Source organism: Setaria viridis, chromosome 5 (genome assembly GCF_005286985.2).
Source record: "Setaria viridis chromosome 5, Setaria_viridis_v4.0, whole genome shotgun sequence".
Classification (NCBI taxonomy): Eukaryota; Viridiplantae; Streptophyta; class Magnoliopsida; order Poales; family Poaceae; genus Setaria; species Setaria viridis.
The window spans coordinates 3,164,230-3,184,881 of NC_048267.2; the positions used below are offsets into that span (position 1 = coordinate 3,164,230).

A 20,652-nucleotide genomic window follows, 5' to 3' on the forward strand; every position below is an offset into this window, starting at 1 on the left:
ATTATGTTGAAGTATTGAAAAAATGAGATAATAGTAGGTAAACAATTTTAATTATTAGCTAGAAGTTTAATTTCTAAATAATTTTCAGATTTAATAATTTTTAAGAATATTAGCCCCTGCGGGAGCACTATGGACTAGTTCTGGAAATTACCTTTTGCCATTTGGAGTACCAAGGACAAAACAAGGAAAGAGTTAAAAGGGCGAGCAGGGGACAAAAGTCGTGCAGGCTTCCTCGCAATTTCTCTGCTTCTCCGATCTCATGTCGCAGCAGCTATAGTGCTATGTTTTTCAATTTTTTTTCCTTACCCCTTGTTTCCATCTGCGTTCCATCCATTCCTTCTTGACCGTGGAACAGAATTACTGCATTACCATTTGTATTTCACCATATTCCGTACGAAATGTGCTTTCATGTAGGTAGATCGAAATGCTAGTTTAACCTACCTAGCTAGGTGGAAGCTTTATGTAGTTTGTACAATTTATATTAGTATTTAAATTCAATAAAACAAACGTTAGTAGGAAACCAAGGAACTACTATATTTTTCAAATAAAATATTCGTGTACTATGTGATCTTGTCGGAACAGCTTTTTTAAAAAAGAACTCTATTTTTTTCCCTTGGAGGTACATTTATGCTGTTTACATTTTGATTTGTGAAATACACGATTATTTGTAGGCCACCTCGGGTCACGAGATCACGCTTTTAGCAATATATGAATCCAATTTGAAGAACCTTTGGCTAATATTAAATAAGAACTCACATGCACATTTTATCCTCAACATATTCTCATAAAAAATGCTACATTTTTTGGGTTTAGAGGATCTTCCCACGCACACTTGTTGTTGGCCAAATGATGGAACCATGTTGAATCGAGAAAACAAACCTTGAATGTTTTTCACACACAGAACTCATGCTGCCAATCCTTGGATGCTATACATCCTTGTGATTATTTTGATGTCACACTGTCATATGGTGCTAATAATGTCATGGGGGGTTAATGATGGGTGTGGTTGGAACGAGGATGAAATCTTGTACTCTCTGTGTGGGACTGTGGGTGCGCGTAGGGAGGACGGGGTCCTGGTGGGTTTGTCGATGAGAGGAGAGACAAAAATGTTCCACACCACAGCCACAGGTAGTGGTTGCCTGGTTGGAGTTGGACTCCCCAAACCCACACGAGCGGCCTCTGAAGATGAACCCAAGGAAAACAAATCATAAACACCCCGAGTACTGTAGCAGCACGATCGGTCCGCTCGAGGAAAAATCGGGCAGCTGAGTTTACACAACTTGGAAGTTGAAGAGTGTATCGGATCCTGGGGATGACCAATCTGTCTCTGCCTCCCTTATGCTATCATAGTCATAGAAGTTCAGGGAAGGGAAGCCTGAAATTACAGCCAAACCCATCCCATGTCCATCTCTCTAAAAGCCGAGGCATCCAACTTAAAAAAAAAAACTAGAAACAAAGAGAGATAAAAGAAGCAGGCATTTTGTTGGAGTGTTCGAGCCAGAGCAAGAGCCTCAGCCGCCTCCTATATTAGCCAGCCTCCCTTTGCAGCGGCAGCAAGCAGTCCCTTTCCCTCTGCTCCTGTCTTCTCCATTTTCGGTTGCAGCTTCCTCTCAATATCTCTCCTCAAACCTTGGGCCCAGATGGCTCATGATCATGAGATGGTTTGTTTCTCCGGCCGTGCTCCACCGGCGGCGGCTCTGTATCCGTTCCGCTTCCACCACCACCAGGAACAGGAGCAGGCCGTCGTTTCGGAGGAGGTGTACCACGGCCATGTAGAGGACCCAGAGGAGATTAGCTGCGGCCGTGGGCAGGGGAAGCTCTGCGCGAGGGGCCACTGGCGGCCCGCCGAGGACGCCAAGCTCAAGGAGCTCGTGGCGCAGCACGGCCCCCAGAACTGGAACCTCATCGCCGAGAAGCTCGACGGCAGATCAGGTAACACGACGCAATGCGGTGGATTCAACCATGCATTTTCGTCTCGCCTGCTTCTTGTTCCTGAATCCTGATCCATGTGTGCTCTGATGGATGGAATAATGGAGCAGGGAAGAGCTGCCGGCTGCGGTGGTTCAACCAGCTGGACCCGCGCATCAACCGCCGGGCCTTCTCGGAGGAGGAGGAGGAGCGGCTGCTGGCGGCGCACCGCGCCTACGGCAACAAGTGGGCGCTCATCGCCCGCCTCTTCCCCGGCCGCACCGACAACGCCGTCAAGAACCACTGGCACGTCCTCGCGGCGCGCAGGCAGCGCGAGCAGTCCGGCGCGCTCCGCCGCCGCAAGCCCTCCTCGTGTTCCCTGTCGTCGTTGGCCACCGCCCCCACCCACGCCGTCGCTGTCGCCGTTCACCACCACTATAGCTCGCCTCCACCGCCATTCCACGCCGGCGGTGCGCGCATCCAGCACGACATCCACACGGAGGCGGCGGCGGCCGCCACCCGTGCGCACAGCGGCGGGGAGTCCGAAGAGTCCGCGTCCACCTGCACCACCGACCTCTCCCTCGGCTCCGTCGGCGCCGCCGCCGTCCCCTGCTTCTACCAGAGTTCCTACGATGGTAAGAGTCCTCATCCCTGCAAACTTTGCTCTCGTCAATCTCACGGCGTGTTCATCCACTGACATGGTGTCTGTTTTTGTCTGTCCGCGCCGCAGGCTGCGACATGGCCCCTTGCGCCGCCGCGCCCACGCCGGCCGCGCTCGCGCCCAGCGCGCGCTCCGCGTTCTCCGTTTGCTCGCCAGCGCGCCACCGGGCGGCGGCCTCCGACAACGGCTGCGGCAAGCTCGCCCGGCCCTTCTTCGACTTCCTCGGCGTTGGTGCGACATGATCACGGCCCTGGCGAGTGCCGGTGGTGTACAGGAGGAGTGGAGTGGGGTTAGCAAACATCAAATCCCCCGTGGTCAGGATGAAGCCAGTCTGAGATTAGGATTTTTTTTTTTTTACTGCCCAAAGACCCAGAGATGTAGTTACCATCATCATCTGAAATTTGGCCTAGGATGCTGTAAGAAGAGTTCTGAAATCCTGCGTAGGTGCTGATGGGGACAGAGGAATCTTCCACCAAGTAACTATGAACTGTTTCAGATACTGGTTTAACTCGTTTCTTTTTGTCGGTGAATATAGTGGTTTAACTCTTACAGAATAGAAGTAGTTAGGTCGTTTCTCTCATTTTATACTACTATTAATTGGAAGGTTTTTGTAACCCTCCACGTTAATATTAGATGAGACATGCTAAAAAAGGAGGAGTTCGCAAAAGTATGCTTAAGAAGTAGACATTCCATGGACTCAAATCATCATATGTAACAAATAGCCAGTAATTCATATTTGTTTCTAAATTAATCACCTTTGCTATAATAAAAAAGTTAACCCAAAACCCTAATACATGTTCCTAAGTTGTCCACATATGTTTAAAAAAAATCACTCAACATCTATCATTACAAAATAAAGGTGCACCTAATACATGCTTATAAATTACCTGCATGCATATGTCATTAATAAATTAGCCTAAAATACCCCAAATGCATGCTTCTAAGTTACCCTCATCTATCATTCTAATAAAATTGACATAAACTACCATTGCCCTGCATTGTTCCATGTGGTTTTCATCTATGCATTTATTAATTTAGGTATTTCTCTTATTGTCTAGTGCTATTTAAATACTAATGTAAAAATGAAAGGAAATGTTATGTCATAGATAGAAACACATATACCAATAACAACTAACAGGTATCGTGGATGTAATGGTAGAAAAAAAAAATGGTGCGAGACTCTCATTTAAGTAGAAGAATACAATAAGAAAAGGTGATCATTATATACGCTTGTCAGTCACCTCTAAATCAGAAAGCATATGCATCTCACAAAAGCTCGGTTTTGTTGTGAGCCGAGCCGAGACTGTGCTTGGGGCGAGCTGATCTGAGACTGCATGGGAGCTCGGTTAATTGGAGAACCTCTCTCCTGTAACAAAAAAAAGTATCCATGCCTAACCAAGCCTACTGACACTCTATTCTCCTACGACAGCACATACGGCTTTGCACATACGGCACGTGCATGCATGGCTGGCCGCGCCGGCCGGCCGGCCGGCGTTTGGAACGAGGATGCACACACGCAGTATTGACCGGCCTCCTCACCGTTAATTTTGACTAGACCTATACTCTAACTGACTGACAGAGTAGTATTGGTTGCACGCCCTGCCTGCTTAAACTAATCTCGAGCTTATGGGAGTTTGAGTGCCCTCGGAAATGCAATCGTTGGTGTTTAGTGAGGGCAGGTAGCTAACCCAAGATACTCAAATGGTTTGGGTGGTAGGGGGTTTAGGCAGGCGCCACCTGCATTATAGTACGATAGCATGAGGCAAACAAAATCAGGTAGCTTAGTATGGGAATTAGTGGGTACTCCTACTAGCTTAGCTTAAGAACAGGGGACGGCTCTAGTTTCAGTGCTCCTGGACCACATCGTGCAGGGATGCAGATAGATTCTCTGACCGTCTCTGCCTCTGTAGTTAGTAGGTTTCGGATATAGTATAATGTGGTCTGCACATTCTTCCGTTAGTTAGCGGCTAAATTGACTAGTAGCGAACTGAGATCAGTCTGGTCCCGTGCACGGTGCATCCCTCTTGCTCGCTTGCCCTTGGCTTTGTTTGCTTGGCACTGGGAGCTCTCTCCTGTTTTGCTCACTCTGGTCCACTGTCCAGTGCGCCGATCCCTCTGCTCTGCATGCGCCGACACAGATGCTAATAACTAAAATGGCTTGCAGCTGGTCACAACTGAAACTGGGCCGGTGGTGAAATTCTAAACACCAGTTATTCATCATATATAACTGGATCAGCTTAACGACCTCTCAGTTAAGGATTGTGTTGATTTTTGTTGTGTCCTCCACTCCTCGTGCTTAAAATAAACAGCCGAGATGGCTGGTGCGGCACACGCATACAAACCCCAGATCTTGGAACCTAGCTAGCGTTGAGCACCACCAAAAGCAGGACAAAGAAAAAAGGCAGTGCCTCAGGTGTCACGTTCTCCTTGGAACCGGGCAAAATGTAGCCATCTCTCTGCATTGCGTCCTGAGGCGCAAAAGCCATCCTGACGGCGGCCGGTCGAGATCCCTAATTGCCACGAGCACGAAAATATGACTCCTGCCGCCCGTAGACGTGTGCACTGATGATACTAATGATACTACTCCCTCCATCCTAAATTATAAGTTGGTCTGAGTTTTCTAGATTCATACGTTTTACTATAATCTAAACATAATATATATTTATTTAGGTGCATAGTAAAATCTATAAATTAAAAAAGATAAAACGACTTAGGACGGATAGCCTTTAACGAACTCAGACCCTGTTTGGAGAGGGGTGCTAAACTTTAGCACCCCACTTTTTAGCACTTGGTAATTCCAAGCTCACTTTTTTCCTAGTTGCCCCCTCTCTTTCCTATCCACTTTTCCCTAAGCCAGTCATAAATGAGGGTAATGTAGTCATTTTTCACTCAAGGTGCTAAACTTTAGCACTGTATCGAAACAACCCCAAGTGCTAAACTTTAGCACCCTCAAATGAAGTGCTAAAGTTTAGCACTATGCTAAAGTTTAGCATTGTGTCTGGTGTATCCAAACAGGACCTCAAACTCTTGTGTAATGCATGCACCGACTTGCAGTTGTAGCTACCACTGCCTTTTGACTGGATCGTACGACTTCACGCGGCCGCGAAGAAAACTGAATGAAAAGGCGCTGAACATGTTGCCTAACTCGATCCTGTCTGCGGTTAAGGACATCCATATCCATCCATGATCCATCCATCCAACACGACAAAAGCTTCTCTTCAAAACACACTGCCGCTGCTTTCAGTGATGTGTCCTCAACTTGTACATTACGCTTCACGAGAAGATGAAGATAAAGCATGTGGCCAATGCCAGTTAAAACGGCACTTGGTTGTGCTGGAAATTTGACGTTGGTTTGACCCTTGTTAAAAGGTTTGGTACACTCGAATGTCATCGTCGTACCGCCCGGGAGACAAGAATAGATAATGGAGATTGTGATCTTTTAATGACGAGCATCGTTGTCGTTGTAGCAAAATGTTGTGGTGCCACAGTTGGAGTGAAAGGTACGTTCCACTACCAGTCTACCGCGATATAAAATGCGCGATTCGGACAATGTCACAAAGAAATCAATAAGGATGATAATTCAACAAGGAAGTCTAACGATACATAAAAGACTAACAAGAGGTCGGTACTACTCTCCCCGTTCCAAATTATTGATGACTTGAAAAAAATAAAAGTCACAAAAGTACAGATATTACATAATAAAATTGTCGTTGGAACAAGCTTGTTAGAAAAAACGACATGCAGCAGGACAGCAGGAGTACTAGTTAATTAACCCAGTTAATCAGTTGGGCCAGGTAGTCGGTGCTCAAAGTCCCATAATCCCATTTGTTACCCGTGCTCGACCCTCCCGGTACCGGTTTCGCAACCGGTACCTGGTGTTAAAGGAGTCCTTTAGTACCAGTCAAATAACCGATACTAAAGGGCTCATATTAGTACCGGTTAGTGTTACTAAACTGTTTTTCTCGTCTAAAAAATAAAGAAAAAATATGGACGAACACTCGGGGACCTCTAGCCTAGCGCGAGCCTTCCTTACTATCTCACATACCAAGCACACTTTTGAAGAGGCTTTTAGTACAAGTGGTATTACGACAAGGTACTACAAGAACCTTTAGTACCGGATTATAACACCATCTGGTATTAAAAGGGATCTTTTTAGTATCGGGTGGTGTTATAATCCAGTACAAAGGTAAAAAATAATCCGTACATATACATGTATACAGGATGAAAGGTACTTTTTCTCGCAGCGGCTGGTGCCGGGTTTCGATCGGGGCAGGGCCGGGGCGCACGAGGCCGCCGGAGCCAGCAGGAGAAGCGGCCGCGGGGCGTCGCGCTCCAGTCCAAGCCCCCACGTGCGCGCAACCTGCGGTGTGTGGGTCCACCCCGTCAGGCATGATGTTGCTTTTGCAGCTGATGAACTACTGCAGTGAGTACTTAGCAGTAGCATTAATTATACTAAACCAACGGACCTGAGCGATTCGATTAGACTAATGACCTACCCAAACCCAAGCAGCAGCACTGGAGGGCCTGATACGCCAAGAGACATGTTCACACTCTGCTCCTAGTTACCAGGACATGCGCCATGCTTACCCAACCGCTTTCGGCGCGAGCCCGGCCAACACTTGAATTAGCACAGCGGCCAAGAGCACGCGCAGGAGCCAAACGGCGGAAGATGCAAAGGAAGCTATCCGGAAATGTAGGTGAGCAGCGCAAGCATGGTAATCTGGCAATGCTAATGGTTACTCCAGCGTTTTGTTTCCTGCATGCTGCTGGTGAAACAAGTGTGAAAGTCTTTTCAAAAAAGAAAAAAAGAAACAAGTGTGAAAGAAATTGAGCAAGCACCGTGGAGGAGAAAAGCCCAAACCCAGAAGGGCCGACGCGAAACGACGACAGCGAGAAAGGAAGCGGTTTTTGGGCTCCACCACCACCCACGCATCCGGCGGGCCTGGCACACCGAAACAGAGCCACGCGCCATGAGACGAGACGGCCCATCATCGCGACCATTCGTACCCCACAAGAGACGTCGCATCGAGCCGTCCACGCGTCCACGTGCGGTCTCGGGGCCCGGCCCCTCCTGCCCGCCGAGTGGTTTCCGACCTTTCCCGGCAGGCTACCCGACAAACAAGATCGCCTCGCGGCCCCGCACCCGCTCACGGCCGTTAGAGTCGCCGGCAGGAGGGAAGGAGGAGGCCGGGGTGCCAGAGACACAGAGAACGGGTGGGGCATCATCTGGACGCGTTGACGCCGTTTGTCCTGGGTGGTGGGCCCCGTGGTGCAGGCACCTCGTGGATCGTGCCAGTGGTGACCGCACCTGCCGGCGCGTCGGGGAAAAAGCTGGCGCGGGCGCCGAGCGTGTGCGTGTGCGGAGGAGGTGTCAGGTGGGTGGTCCCGCCCCCCGGCTCTGCTTGTCGCCTTGCGCCGAGCCGTTACAGTGGTGACTGGTTGAGGCAGAGAGAGAGAGGCGTTCTGCTTTGGGTGCCCACAGTGTGTCCATTGACTGTAGATCACCGTTGTGTTTTCCTTTCTTACCCTGTTGCACCAGTGAATAGTTCCCGTTACAATGAACACGCAAACACGGGCAACACGGTATGTACAGGATCATTCTCTTCCCAACCGTATGCTTCTGGTACTGGACTCTATACATGCACAACAATTTCTTTTCCTCTCGGGCATTTTGATGCACTCGAGAAAAAGTAGTACTGGAGCAATGGATAAAGAGAAGCAATGTGCAGTACAGTAGCAAATCAGAAAAAGAGGAGAAAAAGAAGAGACGTGAGCTTGAAACTGAAACAGGTGGAATGGTGGATACGGGGGGAGTGGGGAACAGAAGCCAAAGAAGAGAGGTGGAAAGGCAAACAGAAGCGAACAACAGTTGAGGGGAAAGGAGGGAACAACTTGCTTTGCTGTCTCCCTGACACCTGCAGTAATTCATAGAGAGAGAAACCATTCAGTTGGTTGAGAGAGAGAGAGGGAGAACAGTGTTCGCATGGCCTCTTGGCTGCTTTGGTAATGCTAGCCCTGTGAACTCTAGCTAGCTAGGCCTGTCAAAAATCTTTAACCAGAGTACCCTGCACTAATCTCTCTCTCTTCTCTATCTCTGCGAATCTCTCTGATTTTCTCTCTCTCACTAGACTTCATGTCTTCATGTACTGTACGTGACATAAATTGTTCCTTGTGCAGTTGCGCTGCCTTTTGCCAATGCCGCTAGATAGAGCTAGGGCTACTGCCTTCTGGCCTACTGCTGCCACTTTACTCCTCTCTGCTTTTTACGTACCTCTTGGTGGAATTCATGAATGGCAGGGTGAGTGATCCAATCCAATCTCCCCAGATGGGGCTGGGTGAGGCCACCCTTTTCTGGGGCCAAAGTTACCTGTTGCTGCATATGGGAATCCTTGCTCGTGGGTTTTTGGTTGTTTTTGAGCCGTCATGCATGCCTTGTTGTTAGTGCTGCAAGACCCGTCTTGTCTTTTCCTCCTCGATGTTTAGTTCACTGCAGTCTAATTTTTTTTAGTACTATACGTTGTTCTTGTAGAGTTGAACTAGTATTCTTCTTCTTCTTTTTTTGGTATATCTTATAGGGACATATGTACATTTGGTATGCCAACTTCCTTTTCACCAAACCAGATCCAATTTATGCCTCATTCAATACATTGATAAATTGGCTAACTCGTAAATATTTCAGCTAGCGAATCCATCACTAGTATAGATTTTACATGACAACGTTGATACATAACATGGAGGTCATGAAGGTTTGAGCGAGCATTTTGGGGATACACCTATATTTGATAGCAAGTACATGAAAAAAGATATATGTTTGACATCTGTTTTTACAGCTCATATATATTGTTTCGTTAGGATAAGGGTTTCACCAACAATTTCTCTTAGCAATTTATGTATATCACACAAAAAAGAATAACAATAAGATAGTAATATCAATAAGAATAACTTGGAGGTTATGAAGGTTTGAGCGTGCATTTTAGGGACCACACCTATATTTGATAGCAAGTACTCCCTCCGTTCCAAATTGTGACTTTTCTAGGTTCGTAGATTTTATTATGCACCTAGATATACACTATATCCAGATGCATAATAATAACTATGAACCTAGAAAAATTAAAACGACCTATAATTTGGAACGGGGAGAGTACATGAAAAGATATATATTTGACATCTGTTTTTACAAACTCATATACACTGTTTGATTAGGATAAGGCTCTCACCAACAATTACTCTATTAGCAATTTATGTATACCACACACAAAAAAGAATAACAATAAGATAGTAATTAATATCAAGCTTGATGTCACAAAACTTATACATTGATAAAGCAACTATCGAGTAAACTTAGTTCCGTATAGCATGAAAACAAGATTCCCCTCTCCAAATAAAAAGGTCAGTGGGAAATGAATATATACTTGCGCATGCAGAATCCATTTCGGTAGGATCATGGCAACGCTCAATGTTCATTCAAGGCTCGAGCAGTTTGCAGAGATCCGAGGGGCGTTTACTAGGCATACTACTACTACTACACTATTATATTCTAGATTTGTACAGTACCAGATGGAAGTGACAGGAGGGAGGAAAATTACTGCACCAACAGTTCACGGCAGGCGAGTGTTTGACAAAACTACGAAAAGCTGAGAGAGGCCGGCCTACCCTAGCTTCGGCCCCCATCCATCCATGATTGCCCTAGCCAGCAGCAGTATACATACTCGCTGAAAGGAAAAGAAGAGAAAGAAAAACTCCGCAGCGGAAACTGATTCATTCGATCGTACGCATTGAGCCTCGCAAAAGTGACACATCATCCACGTCACCGTTACCACTCACTCACTCATGAGCCATGTCATGCAAGCAGAGATGAACGAACGGAAGCATGCAATGAGTTGATGGACCTGGCTACCTGCAGTGCCTTCTCCAACGAGTTAGTTTTAAAGTGGGTGGGTTAACGACGCAAAGCCAGATGATTAGGGCGGCGCCGGCGCCGCCGCTGCGGCAGTAGATGGAGGAAGGAAGCAGGGGGAACAATGGCCACGATCCGGGCAGACATTGTTGACCCGGGAAAGGCCAAGATGCCGATTATTTTAAATTTAATAGGGTTTGCGAGTGCGGAAAGCATACGTGCATGGATCATTAACAGCGCCGGGATCTTTGAGCGCCTCGCTGCACCGCACATGTCCAAATCCCCACCATTAAATATGCACAAAAAAGATAAGATTTCCTGCTTTCAGTATGTACTCCCGTTCCCGTTCCAAGTTATAAGTCATTTCAATTTTTTTAGAGAGTCAAATTATTTTATATTTGATCAAAATTATAGAAAATCATAAATATTTATGGTACCGAATAGATATATTATAAAAATTTATTTAATAAAAAAACTAATGATACTTGCATGGTATTATGAATATTAGTACTTTATTGTATAAATTTGGTCAAATTTGAGATGATTTGACTTTCTAAGAAAGTTGAAATCACTTATAATTTGGAACGGAGGAAGTAGTAGACCAGTAGTAATGAGACAGTCGATGTGTTTGCTCTGCTCTTGAGTCCATTGTGTATTCATGTTCGCCATGAACAAAACAATTCAGCAATGGTGGATTCGGTTAATTTTCAGGCAGTGGAGAGGAGAGGCATCAAGCCTTTTTGGTCCGGCCGGTTATGTAACAGTCTCGTCTCTCCTGGAGTCGTGGTAGCTGGCAGGAGAGTGATAAAAAAGGAAGGAGCTAGTTGACTGTCGTTATCAGGAACAGGAAAAGGAGAGTTGTGCTGCAAAGACCGAGTGCGAGCGAGGGTCAAGACAAGAGACAAGCCAAACAAACAAACAAATGGCGAGATCTACTAGAATCAACCTGCTCCTGGCCCTGCCATTGGAGCGAGTACGCGCAGGGCACAGTGAAGAGGAGGGTAGCAGCAGGATTGAAGGGTCTCTGCATGCCGCTGAACCTGAGCAGGCGTGATGAAGGGGGTAGCAGAGGAGGCCGCTGCAGGGTTCCCTTTTGAATAGTTGGGTCTGAAAACGCAGGAGTTACTACTACTGAACTTTTTTTTTGACGGTCAACGGGGAGAGAATCCCACCTGAATTTCATTTAAAGGTCTTGAGCAGACCAAAACAGTACAAGGTTTTCAGCAACAAAATAAGAGTACAACTAGACACCACAAAGAAATACAACACGTATACAATTCAGACACAAGTCATGACACAAGCCGAAGAACAACCAACTGATTAGAGCCACCATTAAACAACATACTCGCCAATACGCCCTGACCATTGCACGACTGTCGCCCATACATCTATGGACCTATTAGAAGGTTTGGACAGTCCTAGATCCGAGGCTCGGTGCAGGACGACGTGGTCTACGTGGAGGACAAGAGCTAGTCGAGAATTAGGAAACTATTCGTAGCAATTAGAGTAGGACTCACTAGTCGAATCCGACTAGTATTCTTGTAAACAACTGACCTGTAACCCTGCCCCGGCAATATAAGGCGAGCTAGGGACCTCCTCCAAACAAGTTCAATCCAATACAACACAACCAACACACATGACGTAGGGTATTATGCTATTCAGCGGTCCGACCCTGTCTAAATCGTGTGTTCGAGTTCACCTTCGAGTTCCTGATCTCGGCGAGCCCCATGCATAAAACACTACCTCGGGCACCCCCTCGGTAGGTTGCCGAGTCTAAACACCAACAACGACCACACCACCCCTCGTAGCTACGCCGCTTCGTTGTTGCCCTCCATCTGAGGGACCATCAACGAAGGGGGATTAAAGGTGGCGAGAGGTGCACAAACCAGAGCCTACCGGACACGACGATCTTCCTTGAAACTAATGGTAACACCTTTAGAAGGACATCCAAGCTCCACATACCATCATCCACTGCCATTCAAGGGGAGGAAACCTTGAAGGGGAATGGTGGAAGAGGTGGAAACACCATCTGGCATAAATTTTGATGGCACCATCAACAAGAAGAGCGCCAACTGAGTAGAGGCACCAAATGGGGGACACTCGCCGAACCACGACGATAGCCAACAACCAATGTCAACAAGTGCAAGAAATATACCGACAATGAAGAGATGAAGAAGATAGGAGGCACCGAGCAGCCGAGGACCACAACTGATTGTGCAAAGGTGAGACACCCTCGCACTCCGGCGCGAAGCTTTCACTGCACAACAGCCTCCGCCACATCTGTGAACGGTACCAGCGATGGAGATGGTATAGGAGTCGCAAGACAACGCCTTCATGGAGGAGAACAGCGCCCGCAGGCATCGTTGTTGTCGCAGGTAGGAAACTAGGCTTTCGTCGGCGACTCACACCACTGGCGCACATATATAGACAGCAGCCTCACCGGCTGCCGCCACCACGCGCCACCCCACCCAGTCCCAGGCCCAGGCAATGCATGGTAAGGAGCTCCGGTGGATCCGCCTGCATCGAGGACAACGGAAGCCACAACATGGTGTCGACCGGCGTCAGCCTAGTCCGCAAAATCTGAGAGAGGAACGCCTAGGGAGCCCCGAGCTTCCCCTCCAGGATTTTCCAGATCCGGGGCAGACTAGTCCTCCAAAGGTCGCGATTGGCTTACCCCTTGCTTCTCGAGGCGTTGCCCACCTGAGGTGTGCGCCGACCTTAGCCTACGGTGCCCGGTCACGGTGTGCCTGCACTGGATGAGCAAACGGTGCCTGCGCTGGATCTGCAGGCTTGACGAGCAAGAGGTGCCCTCGCTGGATTTGTAGGCCTGACCCAGCATCGACGGGGAGCAGCTAGATCCAGGTGCTTCGGCACTACATCAGGCCTCTAGCAAGCCTCTCCAGACCGGATGTGTCCTTTGCATGGGACGGAGCAGCTATGTTTGGTGGCCGGCCCTCTGGTTTGCTCCATCGTTGGCCTCAAGGAAGAAACGAGAGGGAGAAACAGAGGTAGTTAGAAGGGGGAACGACGAGCGCCACTTGGAGTGCCGGCGGCGGCAATGGCGGTGAGGGGAGTCGAGCGGGGACTTTTTTGGCTGGCGGTGGTAGTCGCCCTCGGCGCCGCCTGGGAGCGACGCGGAGGGCCTCCGGTTTCTCCCGTCTACTACTACTAAACTCCTCGTGTCTTTACGGCAGGCAGGTACTTGATGTCGTTGGTCTCTGCTGTTGCTGCTGCTACACTGCACATCAGCACATGTACTAGTCATGTACTTAGTCAAATTTGTACTGCTGCGAGCTGCTAGCCCCCTCTTCCTCCTTTCAGGCCCTTTTTTCTGTCAGTGATTAGTTGATGCGTTCATGTGGAAAAGGGAAAAAAGGATACTACCGGATAGTACGTCCTAGCACGGTTTGTTTGTTTTTGCTTCGTTGCTTGCTTTATCATCGTATAACCAGAAAAATGGTTAATTGACGATAACTGTTTTTCCCGTAACCACGTCTTAGTGGCATTAGAGGCGTGCCGCGCTCTGCCGAAAGGGGGCATGAACGATCAGGCGGAGGGTAGCAGCAGCCGAGTGCCGAGGTGGAAGCAAAGCCATCGACGGACGGCGGTTTCTTTGCTCTGCTGCCCGCTTCTTCCTGCGGCTCCGTCGTTACGCTCGCCACGCCACTAACCGCTAGCCTCATCACGCGAAACCTGCCTGCGCACCAACGGACTCGACTGCCCCCTGGCCGGATGCCACGACGCAGTGCCAATTTTGCCGTCGTCGGGCTGGGAAACGGATGCCTGGCCTGGATCGCCTTGCTTGCCGACCACGGTCGCGCCTGCCCAGCACAATCGCGGCTGCTGCTGCCCGCAGTCCTGGTGGTGATAACAGGACAAAGCTAATTCCCGGGAATGAATCAAGCGATCCGGGCTAAAGTAACCGTGATTTTGACCGCAGGCAGGAACGAAATTAAACGAGCGCTACTGATCGGTGCCCCCTTTGGCAAACAAAGTTTGTGCCTCATCTTGCCTTCCTTTTCCTTGGCTTTGACCGTTCCCGCACCTGCAGCGACCGTGTTCCAGGGCCAGGCCCAGGCCCAGGCGCATGTAGTATGTCCGCAGCAGCTACCTACCCTCCACGCGGTTACAACTCGAGAAACGTTCCACGCGTCGTGCCAAAACCAAGCCGCCCCGTTCGGTTACAAGCTAGTACGATGTTCGTTCTGCACACATTTTCCAATACTCAAACACAGCAACACAAAAATAAAAACACAAGAACACGTCTTTTTCTTTTTTTATGGTGAGAAACACAAAAACATCTCTTGACATCCAGTTCACTTTCCCTCCAATTACTACTACTACTACTACTTTTTTAGATTAAACTACCACCACCACTACTACTACAGTGCTCTTCCTACAAACAATGCAGCTTTGCTTTGCTTTGCTATTAATTTCCATCTAACCGGACAGGAACACGTCCATCCATCGGCGTTGCGGGTTTACCATGCGAGCAAGTCCAGAGGGTAAAACGGGAACAAGACTCGCAAAACGAAACGGGTGAGCTGGGAAAAAGGCAAAGCCGTGCAGGTTTAATTTCCTTCTCTGCCAGTACTTTTGCCAGCGTCACGTCACGCAGAAATATGCCTTCTTGAATTTTACCCCCTCCCGTTCCCCTTGCCTGTGCGTTCCGTTCCATGGCTTTTCCGCACCCAAACGGCTTTCAACGGCGTCAAGGAGTAGCGTAGCGTGTTCGTACGATGCACTTCCCTTTTTACTACGCGTACCTTCCCCTCTGTGTTTGTATTTCACCCTGTTGCAATTGCAGCATGAGATGTGTTAGCTTGTCGAGTATACGGTTACAAGGTTGCTTCAAAAATTGTGTGGATTGAATGGCTAGTTTTACCTACATAGCTAGTTGAAAAACTCTATCTACATTGTAGAATAATATGGTGTTAAATAAGATCCAATAAAACTAGCCAGTGTGTCACGTCAACATAGACTTCATGGCGCCATCTAGTGTTAACCAAAGAGAAGTTTTTAACTCTATTGTAGCCTACAACTCTATGTTCATTTGTCAAATTAAAAGACTTCTAGGTTATGTTTCTTTATTTGGAAGTAATAATATATTCATTGGCCTTGCTTCCTTACAAATGTGTATTTTTATTTAATCTTAGGGCTGCATACCATTGGGACACTACCGGGAGTAATAATACTACACTACATGTGGCTAGAACTACTAATTGCCTTCTTAAGATATTACATGGAGTAAGTTTTTTTCATACACGGTAGGATGCACACACACCTGTAAAGCTTTGGGAAACTGGAGGCATCAACACGCACCTCGCAGTGGCGACCATATGAAAGTAGGCTGCTTATGAGCCGCCTTTCTTAGAGATGACTCTTTATCAAGGTGCTACATAGATTGGTTACCACTTTGGCTAGAACTACAACAGGAAGACAATAGGCTCATGCTACCTTTGGTTGTGTTACCTTATATATATAGATGTGATCTGTTTACCCTGTCTATAATACTTATCTCATGATTGGGTTTACCTTTATATGTAATTCATGCTTCATGATAGGACTAGATCCGTTTAGCTAGATAGAGAACCCTAGTCAGTTCACTGCTGATCCACGCATTGATAAACCTTGGATGAAATATTCTAAGAGAAAAGCTACGATGGTCCGTGCTCTTGCGGTTCACAAATTGGCATGCTAACTGCCATCAACAGTAACCAGCCGTAATTGCGTTTTTTTTAGTTTGTTGGGTATTTTGTTAAAACTACTATTTGTATAAGAGAGCAATGCTGTACTATTTTTCATGAATAGCCTCATTTGATTGGGATGAACTTGAGATGCAATGACTACTAGCATCACATAATTGCATATCATTTTTTTAAAAATTAAACTATTCAATAGAATAATCTTTTTGGAAGAAGCTAAGCATCATTATTATATGATTACTTTTCAAATAAACATGATCATATCCATAAGATATTCATATAATATATTTTAGACTTGTTTTTTTATTGTTAGAGATGCATATGTTATTTGCATTGTGAAGTATTAGATCATATAGAGATTGGTGGAGTAATAGTTCCGCCTCTTGTTAACTGCTCATTGTTTCTGTAGATGTACATGGAGTTCAAATTTTGAGTTTGGATATAAACATATCTTTCTTATTAAAGTATCATTAGAGACATAGAAATTATATGTACATGGGTATATCTGTTGCAACAGAAAAGTTAAATTTTGTCGTCGTGCCATTTATTGAATCAATATGGTTTTATGATTGGAGGTAGTACTCTTATTTACCACTCCTCTCATATATGAATGTTCCACAAGTCACGAGTCAAACATATGTCATGAAGTTTGAATCTAGAAATGGAGGCATGTCTTGTAGAAAGAAACAAAAGGACACATATTTTATTTAATTTTACTATAGACTATCGTGACTTCATGTAGTGTAAAGTAATACCTAATTTGTATTGGATCATTTATGTATATCTTAATTCTTGCGAATAAAAGTACAATTTTGAACTTAGGCAATATATGCTACCCTTTGTTGTAGCCTTTTGTAACCACTTGTTATTCCGGGTTGTCCATATTATTCTGTTACCATCCCGATAGACATTGCTTTTATGATTATTCATGAGCAGCCTCCTTTAATCATGATGATTTTAGGCTAGAAGCATTACATATATGTCATATCAATTTTAGAATAAAACTACTTGTTTACTCCCTCCGAGTTTCAAATAATTGTAGTTCAAGACAATGATCTAGTCACCAATATACTGTTTTGACCATAAACTAATAGTGTCGAACACATTCCAAATATAGCAAACATTTAATATTTTGAAACTATTACTGAAGACTAATCTAGCCATACCATTTTTAAATTTTAATTTCTATATTAAAAATATATTGATGGTCAAAAGTAAATCGTGTTGATTGCACATGACCAAAATGATAGATATTTGGAGTTTGAAGGGAGTATGTTATTGCGTGTTTTGGTGCTACTACTACGACCCTTAACGCACCCTGTTTCACCGGGGTTTGACAGTTATAGAGTTATTGTGCAACCATTTGAATTAGAAGGCAATGCTAAATGAACATTCATGACTTACCTTGTTTAGTAGAATGAATTGAACGACATTGACCATATAGATTTCCATTGCATCTCCCATGTTCCATTTCAAGTAGCCCAGATGACCTGTAAATCTATCACCTCTACTTTTTTCCGTCCAGCTCTCCTATGCGTTTGCAAATCATTCAACCGCTGCTGGCTTATTTATACTTGAATGAATAATAAAAATCATCTAAGATCCTCTTGCTCTATGTCATTAACCCAAAAAGATCTCGAATATTTTCGTTCCACACAGGACTCGTGCCGCCCGTCCTTGGATACTTCCAGCGCCATCATTTTTATGTCATGCACGGTGCTAATAATGACAAGGGCGGGGTAGATGATCGATGTGGTTGGAAGGAGGATAGAAATGGGAGGAAAAATCGTGGGGTTTTGGGTGGGTGCGCATAGAGACGAGGGCTCTTGACGGTGGGTTTGTCAAGGCCGGGAGGGACAGAGTTCCAGCCCCCGGTAGTGGTTGGGGTTGGACTCCCGAAACCCACACGAGCGGCCTCTGGACATGTACCCAAAAAAACAAATCACAGAAATTCTCTCTCTAGGACGACACAAGAACAACGCCTGCTGCTGTACTCTCTCTCTCTCTCCTCCATTCTCTCTCATCCCTTTTGCCACGGTCTCAAAGTAAGGGAAGCCTGAAAGCCCAACCAAACCAATCCCATCTCCCACTCCCTCTCTCTATCTAAAAAGGCAGGCATCCAAAACCCAACCAGGAACGGAGGAGGTTACACAAGAACTAGAGAGAGAAAGTGTTAAAACAAGAAGGCATTTATTTCCTGCTTATTGTTTCGTTGGGCTTGTGCTGTGGTTTCCAGCCGAGACAAGAGCCTCCTCCGCCTCCCCGTCCTGCTATATTAGCCCCGCCTCCCATTGCAGCGGCAACAAGAAGCTGTCCCTTTCCCTCTCCTCTCTCTCCCTCCCTCTCCTTCCGCCTCTCCACTGCATCTATCTTCTCTCATCAGGCTTCGGACCCGCATGGCTCACGAGATGGCTGCCTTCTTTGGCGCCGCTCCGCCGCCGGCGGCGGCTCTGGCCTCGTTCCGCGACGAGCAGCGGCATCGGGACGCCGCCGACGAGGTGTACCATGTCGACGACGTGGAGGACGGCGACGCCGGCCACGGGCACGGCGGCGGCGGTGGGCAGGGGAAGCTCTGCGCCAGGGGCCACTGGCGCCCCGCCGAGGACGCCAAGCTCAAGGAGCTCGTCGCGCAGTACGGGCCCCAGAACTGGAATCTCATCGCCGAGAAGCTCGACGGCCGATCAGGTGAGTACTGCAATGTGGTGGATTCGAACGTGCATTCTTTATCCGAGGAAAGAAGAGAGAAAAAAGGTTTCAATCGTTTGTTCGTGTTCCTGACCGATGTGTGCTCTGGACGGAATAATAATGGAGCAGGGAAGAGCTGCCGGCTTCGGTGGTTCAACCAGCTGGACCCTCGGATCAACCGCCGGGCGTTCTCGGAGGAGGAGGAGGAGCGCCTCCTGGCGGCGCACCGCGCCTACGGCAACAAGTGGGCGCTCATCGCCCGCCTCTTCCCAGGGCGCACCGACAACGCCGTCAAGAACCACTGGCACGTCCTCATGGCGCGCAAGCAGCGAGAGCAGTCCGGCGCGCTCCGCCGCCGCAAGACCTCCTCGTCGTCCTCGTCCTCGCCGGGGCCCGCGCCGCCGCAGCACTACGCCCCCGTCGTCGTCCTCCACCACCACCACTACGCCGGCTCCCCTCCGCTGCCGTTCCACGCCGCCGCCACCGCCACCGCCGCCGGCGCGCACGGCGTCCCCACGGAGGCAGCGGCGGCGGACACCCGCGCGTACAGCGGCGGCGAGTCCGACGAGTCCGCGTCCACCTGCACCACCGACCTCTCCCTCGGTTCCGCCCCCTGCTTCTACCAGAGCGCGTACAATCCCGGTAAGTGTCCTCGACTTCGTCGCTGCATGGTCTGCTCTGATGGTGCGTTCCCACGTCGTGCCCAAGCTGACGTGCCGTTTTGTGCGTGTGCTTTGTCTCGCAGGCTACGACGCGGCCCCGCGCGCCGCCGCGTTCGCGCCGAGCGCGCGGTCCGCCTTCTCCGCGCCGTCGGCGGCGCGCCACCGGGAGGCGCGCTCCGACGACAAGGTCGCGCTGACCTTCTTCGACTTCCTCGGCGTGGGCGCGACATGATCGGTGGCCCATCGGGCGGCGGTTGTACGTACCGGAGGCGGTCAAAGACGAGAGCCCCGGTGACGACGAGGATGAACCCGAACGTGCTTAGCTTAGCTTAGGTTAAGAAGTTAATCACCAAGAACAAGGCTGGGAGAGGAGAGGAGACGAACGGTGGCCGATTCGTGTTGGTGTGGGGCAGCGTGGCATTGCTGATTCTGACTCACACCTCAGTTTTGCCGCTGCTGATGACTCTGCTTGGGAGACGAGACGAGTTGCAACCAACAAGCAGGTGAGATGAGATCGACGAGATTGTTCAATGTTGATGCTCTGGTTGTGAATGGGTGGATGCAAAAGAAACCGCTTGTAACGCAAACCGCGCAAGGCAAAGGCAGATCAGATACTCTCTGCTGCTGCCTCCTCTTTTTACCGTCTCCCTCTCTCTTCTTTCCATGCTCTGTTCTGTTATTTCATTTTCTTTTTCTCCCCCTTCTCTTCCCTTTGTACGAAGAAGAAGATGAACAACAAGAACCGATTCCCAACCATGTTGCAATCTTGTTGTTGCAGTGCTTCAGCACCAATCTCTATGGCTCGTGTGATCGATCCCTGCATAGCATTGCATTGCATGATGTCCTCCTCCATGTCTCTGTCCATATTGTCACTGTGCTTTCAGGCCGGCGGCAGGTGAACGCCGAGCACAAACAAAGGCTCACTCAGTTTACTAAGCCGCGCCGCGCCGCGCCGCGCAACAAGGAAACGGCGGATGGCGCTGCCTTCTTGTTGCGCCGATCAACAAGAACAACCCCCTCTGACACCAACGTTCTCATCTGGTAGCATAGCAGGTGCTTAATTTCCAAAGGCAGCACAGGCAGGTCATTTTCACCCCCACCGGCTTCTCCTGAAACTTCCCTCGGCTCCTCTCT

General features: G+C 48.1%; 2 protein-coding genes across 2 annotated transcripts; both read left to right on the forward strand.

Annotated features, from left to right (window-relative positions):
* The first annotated feature begins 1,033 nt into the window (after nt 1–1,033).
* On the forward strand, nt 1,034–3,099 carry LOC117855771 (transcription factor MYB56). The gene is made up of 3 exons (XM_034738146.2): nt 1,034–1,932; nt 2,040–2,543; nt 2,639–3,099. The coding sequence occupies exons 1-3, from the start codon at nt 1,641–1,643 to the stop codon at nt 2,809–2,811; spliced, it is 969 nt and encodes a 322-aa protein (XP_034594037.1). The 5' UTR covers nt 1,034–1,640; the 3' UTR covers nt 2,812–3,099.
* A 14,834-nt stretch (nt 3,100–17,933) lies between these two features.
* On the forward strand, nt 17,934–20,274 carry LOC117855563 (uncharacterized). The gene is made up of 3 exons (XM_034737949.2): nt 17,934–18,856; nt 18,986–19,498; nt 19,602–20,274. The coding sequence occupies exons 1-3, from the start codon at nt 18,568–18,570 to the stop codon at nt 19,748–19,750; spliced, it is 951 nt and encodes a 316-aa protein (XP_034593840.1). The 5' UTR covers nt 17,934–18,567; the 3' UTR covers nt 19,751–20,274.
* The last annotated feature ends 378 nt before the right edge of the window (nt 20,275–20,652 follow it).

Bases quoted from the DNA above. Each gene is read 5' to 3' on its own strand.
- LOC117855771 (XM_034738146.2), top strand. From the start codon at position 1,641: ATGGCTCATGATCATGAGATGGTTTGTTTCTCCGGCCGTGCTCCACCG. The intron at 1,933-2,039 runs GTAACACGACGC...ATAATGGAGCAG, and splicing joins GAAGCTCGACGGCAGATCAG to GGAAGAGCTGCCGGCTGCGG. The intron at 2,544-2,638 runs GTAAGAGTCCTC...TCCGCGCCGCAG, and splicing joins CTACCAGAGTTCCTACGATG to GCTGCGACATGGCCCCTTGC.
- LOC117855563 (XM_034737949.2), top strand. From the start codon at position 18,568: ATGGCTCACGAGATGGCTGCCTTCTTTGGCGCCGCTCCGCCGCCGGCG. The intron at 18,857-18,985 runs GTGAGTACTGCA...ATAATGGAGCAG, and splicing joins GAAGCTCGACGGCCGATCAG to GGAAGAGCTGCCGGCTTCGG. The intron at 19,499-19,601 runs GTAAGTGTCCTC...TTTGTCTCGCAG, and splicing joins CCAGAGCGCGTACAATCCCG to GCTACGACGCGGCCCCGCGC.